The sequence below is a fragment of the Leptonychotes weddellii genome, chromosome 9, assembly GCF_054177405.1.
Source record: "Leptonychotes weddellii isolate Sample4059 chromosome 9, ASM5417740v2, whole genome shotgun sequence".
Lineage (NCBI taxonomy): Eukaryota > Metazoa > Chordata > Mammalia > Carnivora > Phocidae > Leptonychotes > Leptonychotes weddellii.
In genome coordinates, this window is record NC_138377.1 from 27,840,933 (window position 1) to 27,862,355 (window position 21,423).

The 21,423-nt window shown below is 55.6% G+C and overlaps 1 protein-coding gene across 5 annotated transcripts in view; it reads right to left on the reverse strand.

Moving 5' to 3' along the window:
- Positions 1-6,260: 6,260 nt before the first annotated feature.
- SMOC1 (SPARC related modular calcium binding 1) overlaps positions 6,261-21,423 on the reverse strand; it is a 211,491-nt gene continuing 196,328 nt past the window's right edge. For 4 of the 5 annotated variants that reach the window (XM_081830334.1, XM_081830333.1, XM_081830330.1 and 1 more), the window contains 2 exons: positions 14,292-14,536; positions 6,261-8,371 (listed from right to left, as the gene is read on the reverse strand). In XM_081830334.1, the coding sequence (XP_081686460.1) occupies positions 8,355-8,371; positions 14,292-14,536 (262 nt within the window). In that variant the 3' untranslated portion in view covers positions 6,261-8,354. The remainder of the gene's footprint in view (positions 8,372-14,291; positions 14,537-21,423) is intronic. The other variant, XM_081830331.1, reaches the window with a different exon arrangement.

Sequence of the window (21,423 nt, forward strand, 5' to 3'; positions counted from 1 at the left end):
CATGATTCACTGCCACCCCCACCGAGGGACTCTAAGAAGGAGAGTACCACGGTCTGATTTGCCTTTCACTTAACTCCATCCCAGCCGTCTGCATTGTGGGTGGTTGAGGTGGGGTGTGGGTAGAGACCAGAGGACATTCACAGCTATGGACTCTTGCAGGAGGCTGATGGAACGGTGGCCGTGCAGGTGGAAAGCAGAGCACAGAGAATTAGGAGGGGGACTTACAGGACATGGTGACTGCCAGGAGGGACACAGAGGGAAGGATGGTGAAGGGAGGAGCCACGGAGGGCTCTGGGTTTCCAGGCTTGGGGAGGGGCTGGCTGGTGTGCCCAGCACTGATGAGAGGGGGGTGGGGGTGATGGGTCCAGTTTTAGGGATGCTGAGTTGTTGGGCTGGGGGCACCCAAGGGGAAGCGTCCAGGAGCCCAGACTCTGCAGACACCTGGGCTGGGGTCTCAGTAGCAGATTTCAAGTGCAGTCTCAAGCCTCCTGAGCATCTATTCTGGACTGAAAATAGCCCACACACTGCCCTGCAAACCTTCTAGTCACAAATGTGAAAACCTCAAACACCAACAGCCTTGAAGAGACGTGTTAGCCTATTTCTAGTTTGTTTTTCCAGTTTGAGGTGCCTCCTTCCTCCCACCCCTCTTCCTCCACCCCCACCACGCCTTTTATCCCCCCCTCCCATGCTTTTGCCCTGGGGCCAGCCCATGAGCCTCCCTCAGCCTCTCCTCTGATCACTTCCTGCCTTTCTTCTCCCTCCCCCTGCCCCCCTCTACCTCTTCCTCCACCTGCATCTTATCTCCCCACTAAACATGTACATCTCAGCTCTTTATTTTCTTCTTCCTTTCTTGCTAATTGGCCCCATCATGTGGATCCACTCCAAGGGGGCCTTCCCACACCTGCCCCATTTGCTGAAGGTGTATTTTCCACGTCTCCCCTTGGAGCACTAGCCCCTCTTCCCTCGGGGCCCTCAGCCTGTCTGGACCCCTCCCTCTCCTTGTGTGTCGCCCCCTTCCCTGAATCATGCAAGGCCGGCTGAGCTGTGCGAAGTAGAGCACAGAGTCTGGCCAGAAAGAATCTAGGTCTGTGAGCGCAAAGGGAGCCACCCAAAGCCAACCGTGGTGGCTCAGTGGCTAAACCACAGAAGCCGATCTTCTGACTCTCAGTCCAAGACTCGTCCTGAGACACCCGGGAATTGACATCACAGGTGTCTAGGGCCACACAGACCCCTACTCTCTCCCCTCAGCCGGGCTCCTGCTGCGGCCCCCGGGCCTCCTCACCATCTCCTGCCGATGCCCCTCCACCCTCCCCGACGCCCTCCTTGAGGATAATGCCGCAGAGCTTCCCCGCCCTCGGGCAGCCAGCCTGTGGTCCTGCTCTGCTCTCGGCGCTGTCCTGGTCCCCGCTAGGCCCCTTCCAAGCCCAGTCAAGGGTTTTGAAGGGACTTGTGTTCAGGGAGATCAACTCAACATCCTGGAGTCAGCTCTGCTCAGCCCAGCATAGCTCCGGATCTCAAGAAGGCAGAGCTCCCACCTTTAACAGGGAGGAGGTAGGCGGTGGGAAAGAACTGCTAAACACTGGGCAGTGGGGAGCATAGGGAAACAGCAAAGACTGGGGTTTCCACTTGCAGTTACAGGTCACACGTCTGAAAAGGCCCCCTTTGAAGAGATCCCGCTTCCACCTTTTGCCAGCGTGGCAGGGGTTACTGGTGGGAAGTTAGACCATGTTTTTATACAACACAGAGGGCTGCGTGAGGAGTGAAGATGAGTGTGTCCCCAGGGGTCCTACCTGGCACTGGGGTAGATGCCCCAAGGACAGACCCATCTGCAGCAGCAGGCCCAGCAGGGTTCTCAGATGGTGGGCACCCCGGGGGCCCCTGGTCCTGGGGCTGGAGCTACTGGGGGTTTCTCTCTGGGATCAACCTCCCTTGCATCTATCACTAAACCCACCATAACAGTGCTTTGAGGGGGGACATTTTATTTCCCCAGAATTCATGATTAGGGCCCCAAACCAAGAGAAAAGGTGCTAAGTATCCCATATCCCAAAGAGCAACAGTCGGAGCCTGATGCCCTCCCCAAGGAGAGCACGATGCTTGAAGCAGCTCTGCAACTAGTCACCCTTCCCCGTTCCAATCCATAGAAGGGTGAAGGAAGAGAGAGGAGGGGCAGAGTCGGAATCCCTGCATTGCTTTCTCTCCTCCTCCTTGCAGCTGGAGAAGCAGGGAGACTCCCGGGAAATTGCTCCTGGAGAGTTAGGCCAACTGCCGGCCGGACACCTCGTTTTGCCATCGGATGGCTGCGATGGAACAGCCTTGCTGATCAGCCTCCTCCACCTACTGCAGCAAGGCAGGGGAGAGGCGGGGCGAGAGGCAGAGCCAAGACAGGAGGCACTGAGGATCAACGTGCTCCGGCGCGATGAGACGTGAGTTTCCCACGGGACACCCCAGAAGGGAACCAGGCCCGAGCCACGTCACAGACACAAACCCACAGGTAGGCTCCTGAGAACGAAGTGGACATGGGGTACCCTGGGGTGGGGAGGTGCCGAAGAGGTCAAGCCAGGGCTGCCTTTCCCACAGAAAGGCCCTGTGCAGCGGGGAGGCCCCCACACTAGGACCTGACATGTGCCCCCTCCGACAGCCAGCATTGGGGCACCCACCACACGGCGGGGGAGGCAACCCGCGCTAGCCTGAGAGGCCTCCAGCACGAACAGAGGAAGACAGCTTTGTCTGCTAAGGAGCCCTCCTGGGTCTCCTCTCCGCCCTCCACTACCCCATCACTCGGAGAAAGCAGAGGGTCGTCGTCTCAGAGCCCGACCCACCCCTGCAGTCAGGGTACCCATCAAGATGGTGCCAGGCAGCAGGGTGGGGGGCAGGGAGCGGGATCTAAATCAAGCTGGAGATTGAGGTTTTGTAATGGGCGGAACTGAGCTTATCAAAAAGAGAAGTAGCCAGGAAGTTGTCATAAGGGATCCACGGCACAGGGGAAGGAAGGCACAGTAGAACACCGCAGAAAATAGTGAGCACAGAGGACACGTTTCATGTTTGTCCCCAGGGACCCGAGATTCCTCACCGGGGGCTCTCTATCCCCTCTGAGCTCTCAAGCACTGGGGAGCCTCAGTCACCAGGGGTGTAGCTTCCAGGTTGGTGGGGGGGCGTTGAGAGCTCACAGGACGGAAGGTGCATTCACACTGTACCATAAGTGTAGTGTATCGGAAGCAATGGACATACAATGCACCCCATAAACTGTGAAAAACAAGGCCTTTTGTTCTTGGACAATGAAGAAATTGCAAATTTTTAATCTACGTAGAAAAAGAAACACAAAGATAATCTATGTTGTGATAGTCACCAGAGTTGTTCACTAAATATTTCTTTTATTTTTTTTTTAGAAAATTTTTTTTTTCAAAGATTTTATTTATCTATTTGAGAGAGAGAGAATGAGAGAGAGCACATGAGAGGGGGGAGGGTCAGAGGGAGAAGCAGACTCCCTGCCGAGCAGGGAGCCCGATGCGGGACTCGATCCCGGGACTCCAGGATCATGACCTGAGCCGAAGGCAGTCGCCCAACCAACTGAGCCACCCAGGCGCCCTCACTAAATATTTCTAATTCTACTCTGGGCACTTACCAGCTGCCTTTGAGTTAGGTGGGAACCTTGTGATTTGCTTTAGTCAATGAAATGTGGGTCAAGTGACATGGAAGCTTTAGGAACCAGGGTTCAATGTACCATGTGTCCTTCACCTCCCCTTTTTTGGCACCACAATCATGGAGGACGGAGCCTCCCTCAACCTGGGTCCCTGAGTGAGGACCAGAAGGAGGAGCGCCCCCTGCTGACGTCTCATGGATAAGTTGCGGCAATGCGAAGAAGACCTTTGTAATTTAAGCCACTGGGGTGCGGGGATGTATGTTACTCCAGCTGATCCTGGTCTCTCCTGATTCTTACGAGTAGGTTAGCAATGTGCCCATCATCCAGGGACGAGACGACATCCAAGTATGCAGCCCCTCCACCGTCAACTGTGTGAATGATCGGGGTTGTCCTGGTCGGGTATGCCACACCCAGGATCGTGGACCTTTAGCTACAGTCAAAGCTGTGGCTAGGAAGACCCCGGGGCAAAGGGACCCTCATAGAGTGCCCCTTGTTTAAGGGAAAGGGGGCGGTGCAGACAGGGGAAGGACTGAGGCTGCATTGGTGAGGTGTTGGCTGGGGGTGACATGGAAGACTAGAAGGAATTGGCCAGAGTGCTCACCCAGATTTGCTAAGAAATAACAAGAGAGGGGCGCCTGGGTGGCTCAGTCGTTAAGCGTCTGCCTTCGGCTCAGGTCATGATCCCAGGGTCCTGGGATCGAGTCCCACATCGGGCTCCCTGCTCGGCGGGAAGCCTGCTTCTCCCTCTCCCACTCCCCCTGCTTGTGTTCCCTCTCTCGCTGTGTCTCTCTCTGTCAAATAAATAAAATCTTAAAAAAAAAAAAAAAAAAGAAATAACAAGAGAAACCTGTGTTTCCTGACCCTTCTCCGTATGGATTCATGGAAGTCACGCAAAGGGGAGTAGTGATCCAGGCTGTAGGGAAGAGGGCTTGACTTCGTGGCACTGTACGAGAAAGGTCATTTCCCCGGTCCCCACCTGCTCGGTGGGACAGAAGGGGAGTGCCACAGGGCAGAAGATGCGAGTGCTGCAGAGGTCTGCAACCACACTTGTGGCCTCGTGGGTATTCGGGAACTTGGGGGTAAATGGCCAGGCGACCAGCCTGGCTGTCTCTGGGTTACTCTACAAAGTATGGGTGTTGCCAGCTTCCCGCCCCCTCTGGGTCCCCTAGAGAACCAGGACTGTGTACTAGCCTGCAGGCCCCACCTCTGATGGCAGCACAGGCCCATCGATACTCCTCTCCCCACGTCCTAACCGAAAATGTCCTCGCTCTTTCCCTCCCCACAAAGGCTAGGTGTGGCTCAGGAGCCTCTTGGTGAAGGAAGAAGCGGGATGGACCTATCTTTCCCTTGGCTGCTGCTAGTGATGGTCCTCCGGCCCCTGGGAGGAGGGACTGCAAGGGGCTGCAGGCTGGTCCTGCACCCACGTGAAGCTCAGCCCTGTCCTCTCCCACACCAGCCTGGGTGTCTCTGCTGGAGGCTAGGTCTGCCCCAGGTCTCCCACTGACGTCCCACAGGGACAGATGCCTCCCTTATTTCTCTCCCCCAAATCCCTGAGGCCTATGGGAGGCCTCTGCAAACCAGGGGGCTTTTGCTGAGACTCCAAACTTCTCAGAGTAAAAAGCACTCAGAGCTGAAGGCAACCACCTGGGGTCTGAGCGGGACAGCAGGGGAGAGGCTGCTGCGCTGGCCCCTCCGGGAAGGCAGCCGGGAGTGGGCAGGAAAGCTGAGGATGGGTGCCACCAGCAAGTCACTGAACTGCCGAGTGTGATTCGTGTGACATGGAGAGAAAGCCGCGACTCGCCCACTTGGGACACGGCGTGTAGACCCAGTGCGTGCTGAGCCGGGGGTGAGCCTGGAGACGCCGTGGCAGCCCTCAACCTGCTTGACGACATGCAGGGGTGACCCTCTTTCGCAGGAACACTTCGCTGAAGAAAGGGTTAGGGGAGAATTTTCAAGAGGAATTACCTTCTGTTCTCCGCAAAGGGCAGAGGGGCAGAGTGTGGCAAAGGAAATCTGGAGGAGGTCCTCAGAGGGTGGTGGGGAAGCCATTTCCAGGGACAGCTGGCCCCTTTGTGTGGGGAGGGGGTGAAAGGAAGAGATGCCAGCAACACCCGAGAACATCTAGAGCCTCCCCTCGGCTGCCAATCCCCACCCTGAAGCCCCCCAGCAATGTGAACCAGACGAGCAGCCTCAACCTGAATACCCCAGACATGGCATGAACCCCTTTGGGGCTCGGCACCCTGTCTCCAGCTGCTTCCCAACTCGGGTCCTGAGATGGGGATTATGGCCGATGTACCCACCCCCACCAGCCTGAAGCCACGCAGCAGGCTTCCCCCCCCCCCACCCCCATAGCACGGCCTGCAACATTGCTGACCTTCCAGTGATGGTTTGCGGGGGGCGGGGGGCAGCTGTACCAAGATGCACAAACGTGCTAGGTGAGGGCCAAAGGGATCAGTGTCCTCACAGCAAAGCGTGGGGACACCTCTCGGCCACTTCAGGGTTCCCTTCTAGTCTGATAGCTCGGACTTCCTAGAATCAGAGCACCAGGGAAAACCACCCGACTTTTAAGAAAAAGAAACCTTTCCATCAGAAGAAGCCACCCAAAGAAAGAGGCAACAGCTACCAAGGTTTACCCATTTTTATTTTTTATAAAACAAGCTACAGATATCTCCCTCCATCCTCACAAAGGAAAGCCACACAACATAGCCTACACGTGTGTGAGAGAAGATGCCAGGGTTGGGGAGGGGGGACTCTGAATTTCCACAGGGGGGCGCCCTATCTGCGTTTTCATGCTTCCTCCAGGTCAGGGAAAGGGGCCGGGGCCTTCTGGAAGGTCCATCTAACTCTAGCACGCTGGGTCATCTGGTCCAGGCCAGTGGGGGGTGGGGGGCCCCCTTTCCTCCTTACCATGTTGGCATGTCTTAGTCACCCCTGAGACAACCTCCAGGACTTGCTCAAGAACATTCTCTAGCCCGAGGCCCCGCCAGAGCATGTCCCGAGGAGGCCGTGCCCGCCCCCCAGCTCCGCCCCAGGCGCTCCCCGAGCAGGGCCTCGAGTGGGTCCATACTTACGGCGCCAATTCCTTCCAGACCCGAAATGGGATACACAGTCTGCTGAGGTGGGTGCACTTATGGGAATGCTGGGTGAGCTATGAGAGGAGGCCAGATTTCCAAGAGCGATCCGATGGGGGCACTGGTCCTGGGCCACTTGTCCTCCTTCGTTGCTGCCGCAGCCGCTCATGGGAAGAGATGCTAAGTGTCCCTGGTTGCTCTCTGTCTGACAGCTGTCTGAATGGGCACGGCCACCCGGGCAGAGGAAGGCTGGGCAGCCTGCAGTGGAATCCCAGTCACATGTCTGTGGAAGGTGAGGCCCGGATTTCCCCCTAGCTGGGTTATTAGCCCTACACTTCTACAGGGGGCAGAAGTAGGAGACCCAGAATCAGTTTTGCTCTGGAATTGGCCTCAAGCCTAGAAGCCCTTAGGAGCATTTGAGGGAACAGGAAGAACCTCAGTATTGGGTTAAAAAACAAAGAAACCACTGAGTTACCAACAAGATGACCAGCCGAACTCCTCCCTCAGGCTTGTCATCACCGCTGAGGACAGGATGGCAGGGGAGATACAGAGTGGAGATGAAGCCCCGGCCTGACCCTGCGGCTGAGACGGCCAGTCTCGGAAAGCCACGCTTGTGCATTTGCAGGGGGCTGGCACCGCACCCATCAGTGCTGGCCTCTGTCCTCTTCCCTCCACTGCTTAAACATCAAACATCCACTAAATAGAAGGCCCCACTGTATCTTTTTCTTCTTTGCCTCCCTTCTCGTGCTTTACAGAGTAGATGCTAAACATGGGTGAGAACGTTTCAAATGACCTAGTGCAAATCGTCTGAGAATCATTTGCTCGGTGGGTCACGAGGATACTGACATACCCACGGACGGATCCTGGGCCGCCTGAGGTCCAGAGAGCAGGACCACGTGGGCATGGGAGAACTGGTGCCTGTGCTGGCTATTGCCCTCCCTCTGGGGGCAACTCCCATCTGTCCCTCAACCCAACCTCCCTTGGGAAGGCCAAACGCCCAGCGACCTGCTGCCTCTGACAGCTAAAGCAAGGGCAGGACCCTCCTCCCACCAGGAAAGAACCAATGGAGTCTACAATATAATCGTAGGGCTCCCGTCTTCATGCACACCAGGGTCAGTGTCCAAATGGAATCCAGGTGGGCTGGGGATTCAGTCCTGGGTTCTAGAAAGCTGGGCTATGTGTCCGGAGCCCCCACAACGAGAGCGGGGTGGGGCGGGGGGAGGAATAAACAAATAGCAAAATGCCAAAACCTGTACAAAAGAACTATACAATTTACATATATATTTATGTACAGTATATAAATCTCTTTCTTCTCAGTCCCAGCAACAAACACCCACCCGCCCACCCCCCACCAAAAAAAAAACCCCTCGAAGTTGTCAGTAGCAGATCCAAAAACTTACAATAAGATAGAGAATAAACAGTCCTTTTCCCTTTCCTTTTCCCACTGTGGTATTAGATACTGGTGCTTAAAAATGAAACCGAAAAGAAAACACGCAAATGAGAGTTATCAAAAGTGCAAACACGGTGGGCACCACTTCTGTTACACGGGATGTGGCCGGGCCGGGGGAGCTGGTGAAGGTTAGGTGTCGGGTGGTCCATCCTGCCTCCCTGGTCTCTCCACCTGCCCTTTGGTTTTCCGCTCCTTAGACGAGGCGTCCTACTGGGAAGGGAAAGCAGAAGCAAGGGGTCAGAGGCGGGTTTATGAGAAGCCCAACCGCACACATCCATTTACCTCACGAGGGCAGCCTGTTAGACCCGGGCTGGGCAGGACACGGGGAGCCTCGACTTGCAGAGAAGCCCATCCTTTGCCCCCATGGCGCACCACAGTGGCCCCTGAGACAAGTCTGGCCTTCCTTGTGGAGGCAGCACGGCTGGGGGGCGGGGGGTGCAGCCCGTATAAGCCATACTACTCCCAGCCGCTAGCCTTCCAGCCTGGGAAAGGCCGGTGTGGCTTTGTGCGTGGGCACCGCAGGATCCTTGTAGGATGAACCAATCTTTCCCTCGTGTCCTCAGCAAACGAAAATGGAAAATGGCAGCCTAGGGAACTTGGTCAACTCCTCCACTCCTGCTAGCCTACCGTTGCTGCATTTAGGGGGCCCACGGAGGGGACCCCAGAAAGGCATCTTACTGAATGGGTTCGGGCCTGCTCATTTTCCCTGGGGGACGTTGCCAAGACTACCACCTGCAACGAATAGCAACGGATGCCCCTCAAGGGGCCTTGACCCAGAGGCCTGGCGGAGCTTACTGGGTGTCTGTCTCCTCCAGCCCCCAGAATGAAGACTGGATTCAGGAGAGAGCCAGGTTGTGCTGCCTGTTCTGTGGGTGTTGGTGGCCCTGGGCTGCTGGGGTGAAGCCACCGCTGGCCAGCACCTTTAAACAAAGTCCCTTTCCATGAGCCAGGCCCGCACTGGGGTGCCTCTCTGAAATCCCCTCAGCTATTAGCTAAGAAGGGCTTTGATGCTGATGGACATTTGCATAACCTTCTTGGGTCCTGCTTCTCCAAGTCACAGAACATCAGGGGTGGAGGGAATCTTAGTGACCATCTGGTCTCGCCCCTTCACCTAACAAATCCGGAAACTGAGGCTTGAGCCATTGAGTGAGTTAAACAAGGCCCAAGTCTCCCCCTGCTAACACCCACTCTGCCCCAGAGGGTGCTGATGGGTCTCGGAGGCTCCTGCAGGGCCCAGGGTTCCTCGAGGAGGAGTGGGAGCTGAGAGGCCAGTGCACCAAAAGCCGGGCCAGCTCTGCGTGACCCCTGGAGGCCGCGTGACTTTGTGCACGTACCTTAACCCCGCTGGGTCAGTCTACAGAATGGGAATCAGGGCCACAGCTTTGCTGCCTCTACCCTGCCTGTCACAGGCCTGCCTCGGGGACTGACTGAGTCCATGAAGTGGAGAAAGGGCTTTGAAGGGCATGAAGTGCTGCGGGAACCCACGCCCACCCACGGGCCACGCGAACCCACGGCCCAACGCCCCCCTCTCCCAGTCACACTCCTAAGACCTGAGAGCAACAGAACCCAGTTTGGGCGGCGGGGGCGGGGCAGATACCGATATGTCCGATTTTACAGAGGAGATAGACACCCAGTGTCTGGGGCTGGAGGAGACAGACACCCAGTAAGCTCCGCCAGGCCTCTGGGTCAAGGCCCCTTGAGGGGCATCCGTTGCTATTCGTTGCAGGTGGTAGTCTTGGCAGCGTCCCCCAGGGAAAATGAGCAGGCCCGAACCCATTCAGTAAGATGCCTCTCCGGGGTCCCCTCCAAACAAGCCTGGGAAGAGAGTGATGGGTTCGGGGGCCGGCAGGTGGGCAGTGACAGAATCCCATCATTCATCTGCTCCATCCAGCGGGGCTTCTGTCAGTGCTGTGCAGAAAGATTCAGACACAGGGAGAGAGAGAGGCACCTTAGTCATGCCCCCGCCCACCGAGCTGAGATTCGGGAAAGGAAATGCACGCCCAGTAGGACCCAGCCCTCACTTGGGGAGGCTTAGGGCACTAACCCTTTACCCAAATCCCGTCATTTACCCCACGGGGCAACTTTATAGGATAGTTACAAAATGATCCACTTGTCCCTGTGTTATGATGGGGGGACTGAGACTTGGAGATGGCATAGCTTTTATGTGTGAAGTGAACTCAGGCCTGGCTCTGTCCTCCCAGCACCACGCTCTTAGGGGGTGCAGTGGGTGGGGGGAGCCTGAACCCAGGGCAGGCGGCATCCTCGGGCAAGGCCAAGGGAGGGCTGAGATGTTTCACAAATGGAGGAACAAGTCTCCAGGCTGCCTGCCTCACAGGATGGTGACCATCATCCTGACGAAGACGTTTTATTAACTGGGGAGGAGCAGCTAAGAAAGAAGGCCCGGCCCTCAGAATGCCTGACCCCTTCTTGCCCTGCAGACAGCTCAGCTCCCCAGTGGGCAGTTTGCTTAGTCAAAATACCTGTGTTCACAGGCACTTCCAGAAAATGTGGTCCCTGAGACCCAAAGGGACACGTGTTCCTAAACTGCGTGTGCTCCCCCAGCCCCCTTGAGCCCCTACCTGGCCTGCAAGCCCCTCTCGGCCCACCAGAGGGCACCGCATGACACCAGATGACCAATGCCTGGGCTCAGGCCCCACATAACCTTCTACCCAAGTGGCTTTCTGCCGCCCCCCAGAGCAGAGGACCCCAGGGAAGCTGCCTTCAGCCCATGGGCGTGCTCCTCTACAACTACCAATTTCTTTCGTGCGTTCACCCCGGACCAGGGTACTGACCAGGGTACTGGGCTTAGTTCCTCACATGCACCATCTTGTTAAATCTTCACACCAAGCCTATGAGGTAGATACTGTCATCTCCATTTTGCAGGCAAGGAAACTGAGGCTCAGAGAGGTTAGATGACTTGCCGAGGACTACAGGGCTAGCGAGTGGCAGGGCTAGGATTAAAAGCCAGGTTTGTCTGCCTTCAGAGCCTCTGTTCTTACCCGCAGCCCCGACCCCGCCTCCCCTGCGCCTCTCACTAATGGTCCTTTCTCCGGCAGGCACAGCCTGCTTAGAAACTATGGGTCTCCCCCCTGAGTTTGCTGGTGGCTCCCTGCTCCCAGCAGCCTCTACTCCCGTTCACACCCCCCCAAGCTGGGTCTGCTCCCCCGTTTCTCCAGACTCACCACTGGTCTTGTCTCCCTTGGCCTTCCTCAGGCAAGCAAGACTGGCCAGTTCACACAAGGGACCAACTTCGAACACTCTGAAGTCCTTCTCATGGAGGGGACAGCGTTCTGGCCTGGAAATTCTGAGGCTGGGTCCAAGGGCTAGCAGTGACGCTACCTCCCGTGTGACCTCTGACCTCGAGCAAAGTGCTATTCCTCTCTAGGCTCACCTAGACACCTCGACTGCAAAACGGCCTGAGGACACATGCACACACAGACGTGCCTGCACGCACACACACAGATGTGCACATGCACCAACCCAGAGAGACGCACATACGGACATGCACGCATGCACGCCCACGCACAGACCACGCACACACATGCGGAGACAGGCGCGCGCTCAGACGTGCACACACACACTTGCCTACACACACAGCATGCCCGCGGGGACACGCACAAACACGCCTGTGCGCAGACACACGCAGACACACGCGCCCCAGCCACCCTTGGAAGCAGGCAGTGTGTTCCGGGGTCAAGAGCCGTCCCAGGGCTCTCGGGCCTCTCCTGTCCCGTTCCCGGGGGAGGAGTTCAGGGGGGGAGGCTGACAGGTGCTGGGCCAAGAAGGCGCTGGGCTGCACTCTGAAGCACTCGAGAGGCCTCCCTGGGCAACGCTGTGAGGGTAACTTGACACTAAAGCCTTGGCCGAGTCTGGGCTGAGGAGGAGCAGTGTGCCCTAAATACCACATTCCAGGTGACAGTTGTCCTGGGTGCTCCCCTCAGGTCCTGGGAAGCAGCCAGGGTTGGCAGATCCTGGGGCCTGGCGAGGCTTCAGAGAAAGGCCCGGAAGCCCCTCTCCGCTCTGCGGACAAGAGGTCACCACGCTCGGCCTCCCCTTGGCATCTGTGCGCTGCATAGACCAGGGGGGACTGAGGGCAGAGTCATTACAGACCCCGTGGGTCCGAACCTCCTCGGTCCTTACGAGCTCCTGGGTGGGCCTGGGCTCTACACCAACACTGGGTGGTCTCTCTGCCTGTGCTCTGGGAAATAATGTGATGGTGCCAAGCACGGCACTGGGGGGGGGCTCCTCAGGGTATGGGTGCTGCTGCCTCAGGCAATAATCTTAAGAACAGCGATGTTGAACTTCTATCCAGGTCCTTCACCGTCTCAGGCGCTGGATAAATGTTTTCACTCACTGTCCCACTGAATCAGCACAACAGATACCCTGGTTGCTCCCATTGTACAGATGAAGAGACTGAAAGCCAGAACGGCTGCGTGGTTTGTCTGTGGTGAAGGAGCTGGTCTGGGGCAGAGGGCAGGGTTTGAGTCATGACATTGCACTGCGTCCTGGGGGAACGCACAGAGGCGTCCTCAACCAGACAGGAGTGGTCAGAGCAATGAGCCATGGAGGGGGCAGGTCCCAGACAGGGTCCCTAGCGGTCATTCATCCGCTTCCTGTGCTACCCGCTGGGTTCAGTGCCTACCGAGGGTTAGCACCAGGAAAAGCCCTTATGTTTTCTCCCTGGGCAATCTCAGCTTTTTCAAAGCTTCCACTTCAAATAAATTGGTATCACCCGCCCAGACCCTTCACCTGCACTAGAGCATCCTTCAGGTGCATCCAACCTGACATGTCCAAACCATACCGGTTGTCTCCGTTTCCCGCACTGCAGCCAGAATGATTTTTTAAAGCAAAACCAATCCAATCATTTCTCTGCCTGGACCTCTATGACAGCTCTCTGCTGTCCTTATGAAGTTGAGACTCTCCCCTTGCCTCCCGTCAACCCCCCCAGCTCTTGCCATCTTCAAATACGCATTTCAGTCCCACTAACATCTTTCAGTTCCTCTGCTACTGTTCCCTCACCTCTACACCTTCATGCTTCAGCCGCCGTAGCCGAGAACACCCCTCCCACCACTGACACCTGGGCTCGGCCATCTCCTACCCATTCCTCGGGGCCTGGTTTAGATTAGGGCTTGGCAAACTTCTCTGTCAAGGACTAGGTAGTAGATATTTTAGGCTTTCTGGCCCATGCAGAGTCTGTCATTTGTTCTTCTTTGTTGAAAATTACATCCCTTTAAAAATATAAAAAGCACCCTTAGCTCACAAGCCATACAAAAATAGGCCACGGACTAGATGGGGCCCGTGGGCCATAGGTGGTTTAGACATCACTTCCTGCACCAAGTTTTCCAAGGCTGTCTGTCCCTGAGCTAATTTAAGTGCCCCTACACATGTTCCTACAATACCCCACACTTGTTCTATCATGACAGAGATGATTAGGTTTCCACCAGAATCCATGTTCTCCTCCTCTTCCTGGGCTCCCCGCCTTCCTTACTGTGCGGTGTGGCCTGGTGGCCCTTCCAGCCCGGGAGACAGGAGAGGTGATGTGTGTCACTGCAGGACTGGCCCATAAAACTCCCCCACATGCACTGCTCCATGCTTGACTCCATCTGGCCGACTAGGAATGGAAATGACCCCCAGGGTGACCTTGAAGCCACATAATAAAAGATGACGAGCCATTCTCAGCCAAGATCTCTGAGAGACTGCACAGAGCAATCTCCATTCCTATTCGTCCCCGCCCCCGCCCCCCACACGCACGCACGCACGCACCATGACCTGGAATCCCGCTGAACTATTGTGTGGGCAAGAAGAGCAAACTTGTCCTGTGTTGAGCCATTACATGTGTGGGTCTACTCGTCACCGTGGTCTGGCCTATCCTGAGGCACTCCTACAGCACTTACCACAGTGTCTGTAAATACTTCCATATTTGTCTCCTCGGTAGACTGTGGAAGGACAGGGATTTGACCTGTCAACTCCTTCACTGCACCAGGCATCTCGTGTAGAGCATAACACACCCTCAGTAAGTAGTTGAACACATGAGTACCCGGGGTCCCCTCTACCGGGGGGGAGCCCGCGGTCCCTGTTCCCCAGGTGAGCCACGTCCTGGAGGGCCAGGAGCACAGGAGCGAGCACTCACCTTCTTTGCTGACACCCAGGCAGCCCTTCAGCTCGGGCAGTGAGATGACCTTGTCCTTGTTCAGGTCACAGTAGTCAGTGAAACGCCGGGCACACTTCTTGGGCTTGGCTTTCTTCTTCACGTAGCGCTTGAAGGGCTTCATCTCCCGCTTGTTGATGTCGTTGCTGCTATTGCTATCCAGCTGGCTGAAGTACCAGTGCACCACGCGCTCCTCCAGGGTGTGGCTGGGGTCCGGTTCTGAAAACCTGGGCCACAGGCAGACCCCCCGCCCGCCCCGGAGAGCCCCACTCAGGATCCTGCAGGGACCATCCGCCCCGCCGCAAGTCTCTCCCCCCAGGCCAGATGCCAGGGTCCTCGTGCTGGGCTGCTGGCGGCCAGGGAGAAACGGCTCTTCCGAGCCAAAGACCTCCCGGCCCCACTCGGCCGGCAGCAGGATCGAACCATCCTCTCCTGCTTGACTCTCAAGACTGGAGAGTTTATTTCTCCAGGGTCCCTGAGTGGGCCCTCCTTGTTACATGAGCCTGTCTCACCCTCTACCATAGCCAGGAGTGTTCTTGTACAAGATGGGTGCTCCGGATATATTGACTAGATTTAATTCACCTGAGTAAACCGCAGCCGGGATCCAAGCCGTCCTCCTGGCCTGGTGTTCTCTGCGGGACAAGCTGCTGTTGGCCCGGGAACGTGAACACTCAACGAATGGGACTATGGGAAAGCGTGCTCTGAGCACATGCACACACTTGACACCAGGCCAGGTTCTGGGATGAGTGGCCCTGGCCTCAAACTGCTCAAATGTCCTGGTGAGACAGAGCCAAATACCCTGACATCAGGCAGTGATGATTCCGTGTGAAGTTCCCATGGTCTGTCCCTGTCAGGCACCAAGTACGGTAGGAATCGAGAGAAGGCGGTTGTGATGGACACAAACAGAGGCTCTGAAACTGGCAAGTCCCAGACCTACTGGGGGTGCGTCTCTCCATGCAGATATTCTAAGACTGGAGGTCTGGGATGGACCTAGGAAACTGCAGGTATACTAGAACCCCTGGGGATTTTGCTTAGGAGTACCAGACTAGAGCAACCAAGAAGGCTTCCTGGGCTCAAGGGGCACAGTGATGACCACACGTCTAACACAGTCCTGTCAACACCGGACATAAAGTGGCAAGACCAATGTTTTTATGTGTAGCTGTATGCACGCCCTGCCCATCCACTTTCTTTACTTACGCTCTATCTCCCCCACCCCCCACAAACCCATTCAGGGTGCTAGCTAATATGTAAAACTTTTCGAGCCAATGACTGGTCTGCTCCAGAGGGGGTGACTATGGCTCCTGCCCTCAGGGCTTGGCACCGAGTAAATGTGGCCCAGGCCCTTGTGTTCAAAATCCTGGGCACCTTTCCCTTTGTAGGGGGGAATAAGGCTGAGGTTGGGAGGCCAACACCTTCAAGCAGTCTGTAGGGCCCTGCGTTCAACTACAGCACCACCACGGATCAGAAGTGGAGGTGGAGGGGCTCACTGTCACACAGGGATCCCGGACCAGGGGTTCCGGGCTGCCAGCACATTCTGAAACTGCATCTGGCAAGAAAAATATCCAAGGCACTTGCCAATACCTTGGGGTTCTTCCCTGGGGTTTGCGGAGTTTTCCAGAAGGGAGGGGAACCATCTCTGACCCCACCCTTATGAACGAGCCAGCGAACTCTTTCCCTTTCCCACCCCCAAGTGACCTCAACGTTTAGGGGAAAAGAAGTTTCATTACCCCAAAAAGCCAGGCATCCCTGCTAAATGCCCATTCCTAATTAACTGGATTGCAGTCCTGGGCAGGCCCCCCTGGGCATCCTGGGCTGATTCCCAGACAGCACAATTACTCCATCTGCCAGTGGGATGTCATCCTGACAGGTTTAATGCGGGAAGTATCTGGGGAAGGTGTGAGGGACCATCCGCCCCTGGCTCTTTGGGGATCTGCCTAGTCTGTCATGGAAGACAGGCTCAGAAGGTCTTTGGAACAGACGTGGAGCTATTTGTTGTGGAACTCAGATTTTTGTTTCTGCCAGCTCCTGGTATTTTGGTGTTTTAGCGCTCCCTCTGTTTTACCCACAACATTCACTCTCAAGCCTGCAGCGTAAACTGGGTGAGCAGCGGAGAATTCTCTATCAAGATGTCCACGGCACAGGAGGGAGGGTGGCCAGCTCCCTCTCAAGCACCCTGCCTGCCTGTGTTCCCCTAAATGTGAGGCCCGCCCCCCCCCCGGGCTGCGGAGGAGAGCCAGGAAGAGCCCCAAGGGAGGCGCTCCAGCGGTCCCACAGAGTGCTCTCCCCCTGGGTCCCTTCCGCCAGGGGCCCTGGGAGCCCCGTGGGCAAAGGCAGCTCTTTAACCTTTAGGCTCAGCATAGCGTCATGTCTACCTAGAGGCTGGAATAATAAAGCCTCAGTCGCCCAGCCGGGAAGGGATGAGGTCATCCCGCCCAGCCGCCCTGCCAGGAGAGGCCCGCTGCCTCCAACACGTGTTGCTGGGGCTCCCGCCAGCCTGGTTCTCAGGGACTCCACCGAGGGGGCTCCCCCACCTTCCTTTGGGCTGGTCCGCGCAAGAAGCAGCCCTTCGCCCCACTTTACAACCTCTGGGAGGTTCCCCCCACGCAGAGTGACCAGCATTTTGCTCCCGCCCCCTCCTCCTTCCTTTTCTTCTGACTCTCCCGCCCTGCCCTGTCTCCCTTATCCTCTCAGTCCTGCCCTCCTCACTCCCCCAGGGTCCTGCGGCCATGACCCCTGGCCTAACCTGGCCCTGGGGGCTCCGAGGATACTCACTTCCCCGGGAGAAGTCCTCCGAGGCCCTTGCAAGCAGTGTCTCTGGTTCCCTCGACCCTGCCACACCCTCAGCCTGTCCTGTGGACCCCGGAGGGCTCCCTCTTCCTCCTTCCTCCCCAGTTAGCATAGGGCTCCCTGCTTCTGAACTCCTTTGACTTCCAGAAACCCACATCCCACCCCCACCCCTGACCACAGAGCCCAGCTCTACATGTGACACTGGCAACTCAAGGGTCCCACTTGGGAACCCAACGCTTTACCCTGGCCAAGCTCCAAGTGCACTTAAAGCAAGAATTTCTTAGCTTTGAGGATCATGGACCCTTCAGAGAACCTAAACAAAGTCACGGTCTTCTCTGGAAAATTGCATATGTGCATAGCACTCTGCTGACTTTTGGGGTTTAATGGACTCCCTAAACCTCATCCGAGCTAATGGATTCAAGTGAAGAACCCTTGATCTAGAGGGAAGGAGACTCCAGCCATGGTCCCAGAAGAATGTTTAACAGTGAGCCTTCTGGAAGAAGATGGGGGGAGACAAAGGATGGTAGCTGGAGGGGTTTGGAGGTCATTTCCAACAAATATTTCCAACAAAACAAAACATAATAGAAAACTACTGAAGGCATTTAGTCTAAAACTCTGAAAACCAGGTTTCTGGGTTTACAACAGCCTTAAGTCTGCACCATGCTCCATACAAGATCGAGTCAAAATTGAGATAGATCAGGAGTCTGGGTTTAGTCAAACCGGCAGTGGGCATGCATGTGCGAAAGAGCCAAGAGAGGCCTCAGTTAGTTAAGGAGAAGCTAAGATTTTCCCCGGGAAGCGCTGGATGGGTGGGGCAAAAGGGCCTTCCCCAGAGTTTCCAGAAACCTCTCAAGCAGTATTGGAGTCCCTTCCATCACAGTTAGACTCTCCCAAACTTACCCCTGACCTCAAAGCCATACCCCACTGATCCCTCCAGCTCTTGCAGGTTCTAGAAGTATCCTCTAAAAACATTGGCAGCTTGCACTCCTAGCTCTAGGCTTACACTGGCACCAAACCTCCAACCTTTCTCTCACATATGTACACACAACCCCTGCTGGAGATCAGGACTGTTGGAATTGAAATCTGCTCACCAGGTAAGGGCTGGGGACCCTACATCAGAGGGCGAGACGGTTCCTTAAATCACTTCATATCACTGGTCCGTGTCACGGGCCTCCCTACAGGCAAGGTCCCACTCTACTAAAAGGGCTCACTGGGTGTGTAGAGTTATCCAAGCGTCCTTGGATATGGTACGGAAAGTCACACCCAAAGGATACCAAATTCCAGATTTTGGAAAAACAAGTCCAAAGACTGGTGTCAGCTCCATCTCTGGGCTGTTTGGGTGGCTGTCCTGTTGACTCCTGCCTCCAGGGATGAGGGAACCCACTCGAGCTAGGTCCCTCCCTGGACTGGCCCCGCTGAGTTGTCTCTGGAATGGACAGGTGACAGGTGCTGCCCTTCTCCTGCGACACTTTCAGTTTTGCTTCTGCAGCCTCCCCCTGCCAGGCCTTGGCTGCAATGCACAGCTGGAGAGCCGGCCCCATGCGCCACAAGAAAACTTGCTTTGGCCAAGCTCTTGGGCCTTGTTCTGCTGTCCCAAGCAGTTTTAAAAGAAGGTGAGGCGGGACGGCCTGGGAGCGCTAGCCAAGCCAAGCAGACCAACTGAGCCCCATCTGGAGAGGGGTCCGGGCCCTGCCAGCTGGGCGGGCGGGTGGGGCTGGGAAATGCCGAGTCAGCCACATTCCAGCCTCTTCCTTGAAAGGCCATCGACAAGTAGCTGCGCTGGGCAGGAAGGAGGGAGCCACAGTACAGACGGTCTCTCCTTAGGGGACCACATGAGGGGCCAGAAGGCTCACACAGCCCACCCCACCTCCCCTCAAAATTGACTTTCTCTAGGGTGAGATGGAGAAAGGAGAGGGTTTCCCTGCTCGAGAAGATTCTGCCAGCTGGGATCTCAGAACTCTTCCTCTGGGTCTGATAAATGCTAATGGGCACCATGGGAGGGCTGATCCAAGGGGGAGCTCTCCTCCTGGAGCCCTGGTGGGAAGGACCATGAGGATAATTCCATCATCCCCCAAACCTTCATTGAGAACTGCCATCCTCCCACGCACTAACCACAGATGGTTCTGTGGATACCCCATTCTACTTTGCCCATTCTTAGATTTGGGCAGTACCGCTCCCCTCCCAACCCCAAAATCGGTCTGGAAGGCCAAAAAGGAAGCAGATATCTCCCCTCCCTGCCATGTCCTATAACTAATAAGTCATCTTCAAATTGGATTAATTTCACCGATAAAGCTTCAGCATCCCTTCCCGCATAGCTGTAGTGCGGCCTCTCCTCACCTGTCTCTCTGATGATAGCTGTAACCTTCCCACCCCATCTTGCTCCCTTCCCATCCAGCTTCCCTAGAGCCTTCAGGATGATTCTTCAAAAATGCTCACCTAATCATGGGTGTCGTGCTGCCCTTGGCATGAATCACGAGGCCGGGCGTGATCTGGTCTCTGCCCAAATCTACAGCCTCACCTTCTGCCTGCCTCCCAGATTTAAGCCATACTTCTCACGTCTCCTTGCACAGGCCCTACCTCACGGCCCCTAGGGCCCCTCTGCCTCAGTCCATCTAGATTGGGGCATTTTCCCTTCATACATGAAGATGTGGCTCAAATGTCATCTCTGTGAAGCCCTCCCTCACATGCCCTCTTGCCCCCAAGTCCCTGAGGCACTTTCAGGGCTTCTATTACCATACTGAGTTCATAGTGCAATCATGGATTATATACCTCTTCTCTCAACCAGACCGAAGCTCCTCCAGGCCAGGGACTATGCCTTTGTCCCCGTTTGCCCCCAGAACCCCACACAGCGCTTATAACAGGGAAGAGCGGAGATGTAAGAGTTCATGCAAAGCCCAAATCTCCAGGCCTGGCAGGTGGTAGGTCGGGGAGAGGTCATGACTTCTTTGTCCCCTCTTCCCGCTGGCCCCAGCGGATGTCCAGCCTTAATTACCAGACCCCGAGAGGAGGGAGGAGGGATCAGATGTGTCTTCCTTGACTTCAGCCTTCTGTGCCTACAGGCCCAGTGCTGCCTGAATTCAGGGCCAAGGCTAAAGCGCAGGTAGCCTGGATTCTCAAAGTTTCTTCCACAGCCCTACTCCAGATGTGCCGCCCAGCCTTCACCTGCCCTATGCCTTAGCGCTTACAGCATAGAAGAGTGCCTGGCCAGGGTCCATCCACATGGTGCCCCAAGTCTCTCGGGCCCATGCAGGGTGCTGTCGGGCCCTGGTGACAGAGGAGCACCATGGTGAATTTGATGGCTAGGGTAGGCCTCATAGCAAGGCTTGCAGTAGGTGGTGAACCCTCTGCTGCGTAGGATAAAGAGGCCTTATCAAGGCATGCCTCTCTGCATCACCCAGGGATCCATCCATTTATCCACCCATCCTTCTAGCTGCTTATTTGTTCAACAGATATTTATTGGGCATCTACTATGTGCCAAGGACTATTCTGAGTTCTGGGAATACAGCAGGGAAGAAGGCAGACAATGTTCCTTCTCTACAGAACTTAAATTTTCATTTAGGAGGGGTGAGACAGACAATAAACAAACAAACCAGCAAAACATCAGCTAGGGTAATGCTTGGCTGAGAAATTAAAAAGCAGTGTGGTGATAGAAGGTGACTGGTAGCCCTTTTAGATTGGTTGGTTGCTAAGAAGGTGACATTTAAATGGACAATCGGGGCGGGTCACAGGAAGATGGGGCCTGATATTCCAGACTGAAGCAGAAGCTGCCATGGAGACCCGGGGGGCAGGCAGGAACCCAGAGGGTTCAGGTTCAAGGCCTGTTTGAGGAACAGAGAAGGACCAGCAGCTGGAGCACAATGATGGGAGGGAGGACATAGCCGGCGAGACCCTCCTGCAGGCCAGTTCAGGTCGGAGCTAGAACTTACCCTAAACATAATGAGAGACCTTGGAGGGCTTGAAACCCAGGAAAACTGGTAAGCCTGGCAGCAGCCTCCCCTACAAGGGCTTTTCTCTCCCTCTTCCTGCCCCTCACCCCTCTTCCTGGATTTCTAAACTATTTCTTGATTCCTCTTGCCTGTCTTTTGATTTTGAGTGCAGCCTCTAAGTAACACAATTACCAGTGTGGTTCAAACTTTTCATTCCCATCAAAACCAAACACGGGTTTGGCATAATAGGAGCTTAAAATGAAAAGCATGTTTAGGAAAGAATATATATTTTTTAATCTTCTCCCAAGCCTGTATCTGTATTACACCTAAAAGAGAGGGTTTTTAAAAAGAAAAAAGAAAATCTCTTCCCTAAGGACACATTGATATTAAAAACTGGTATT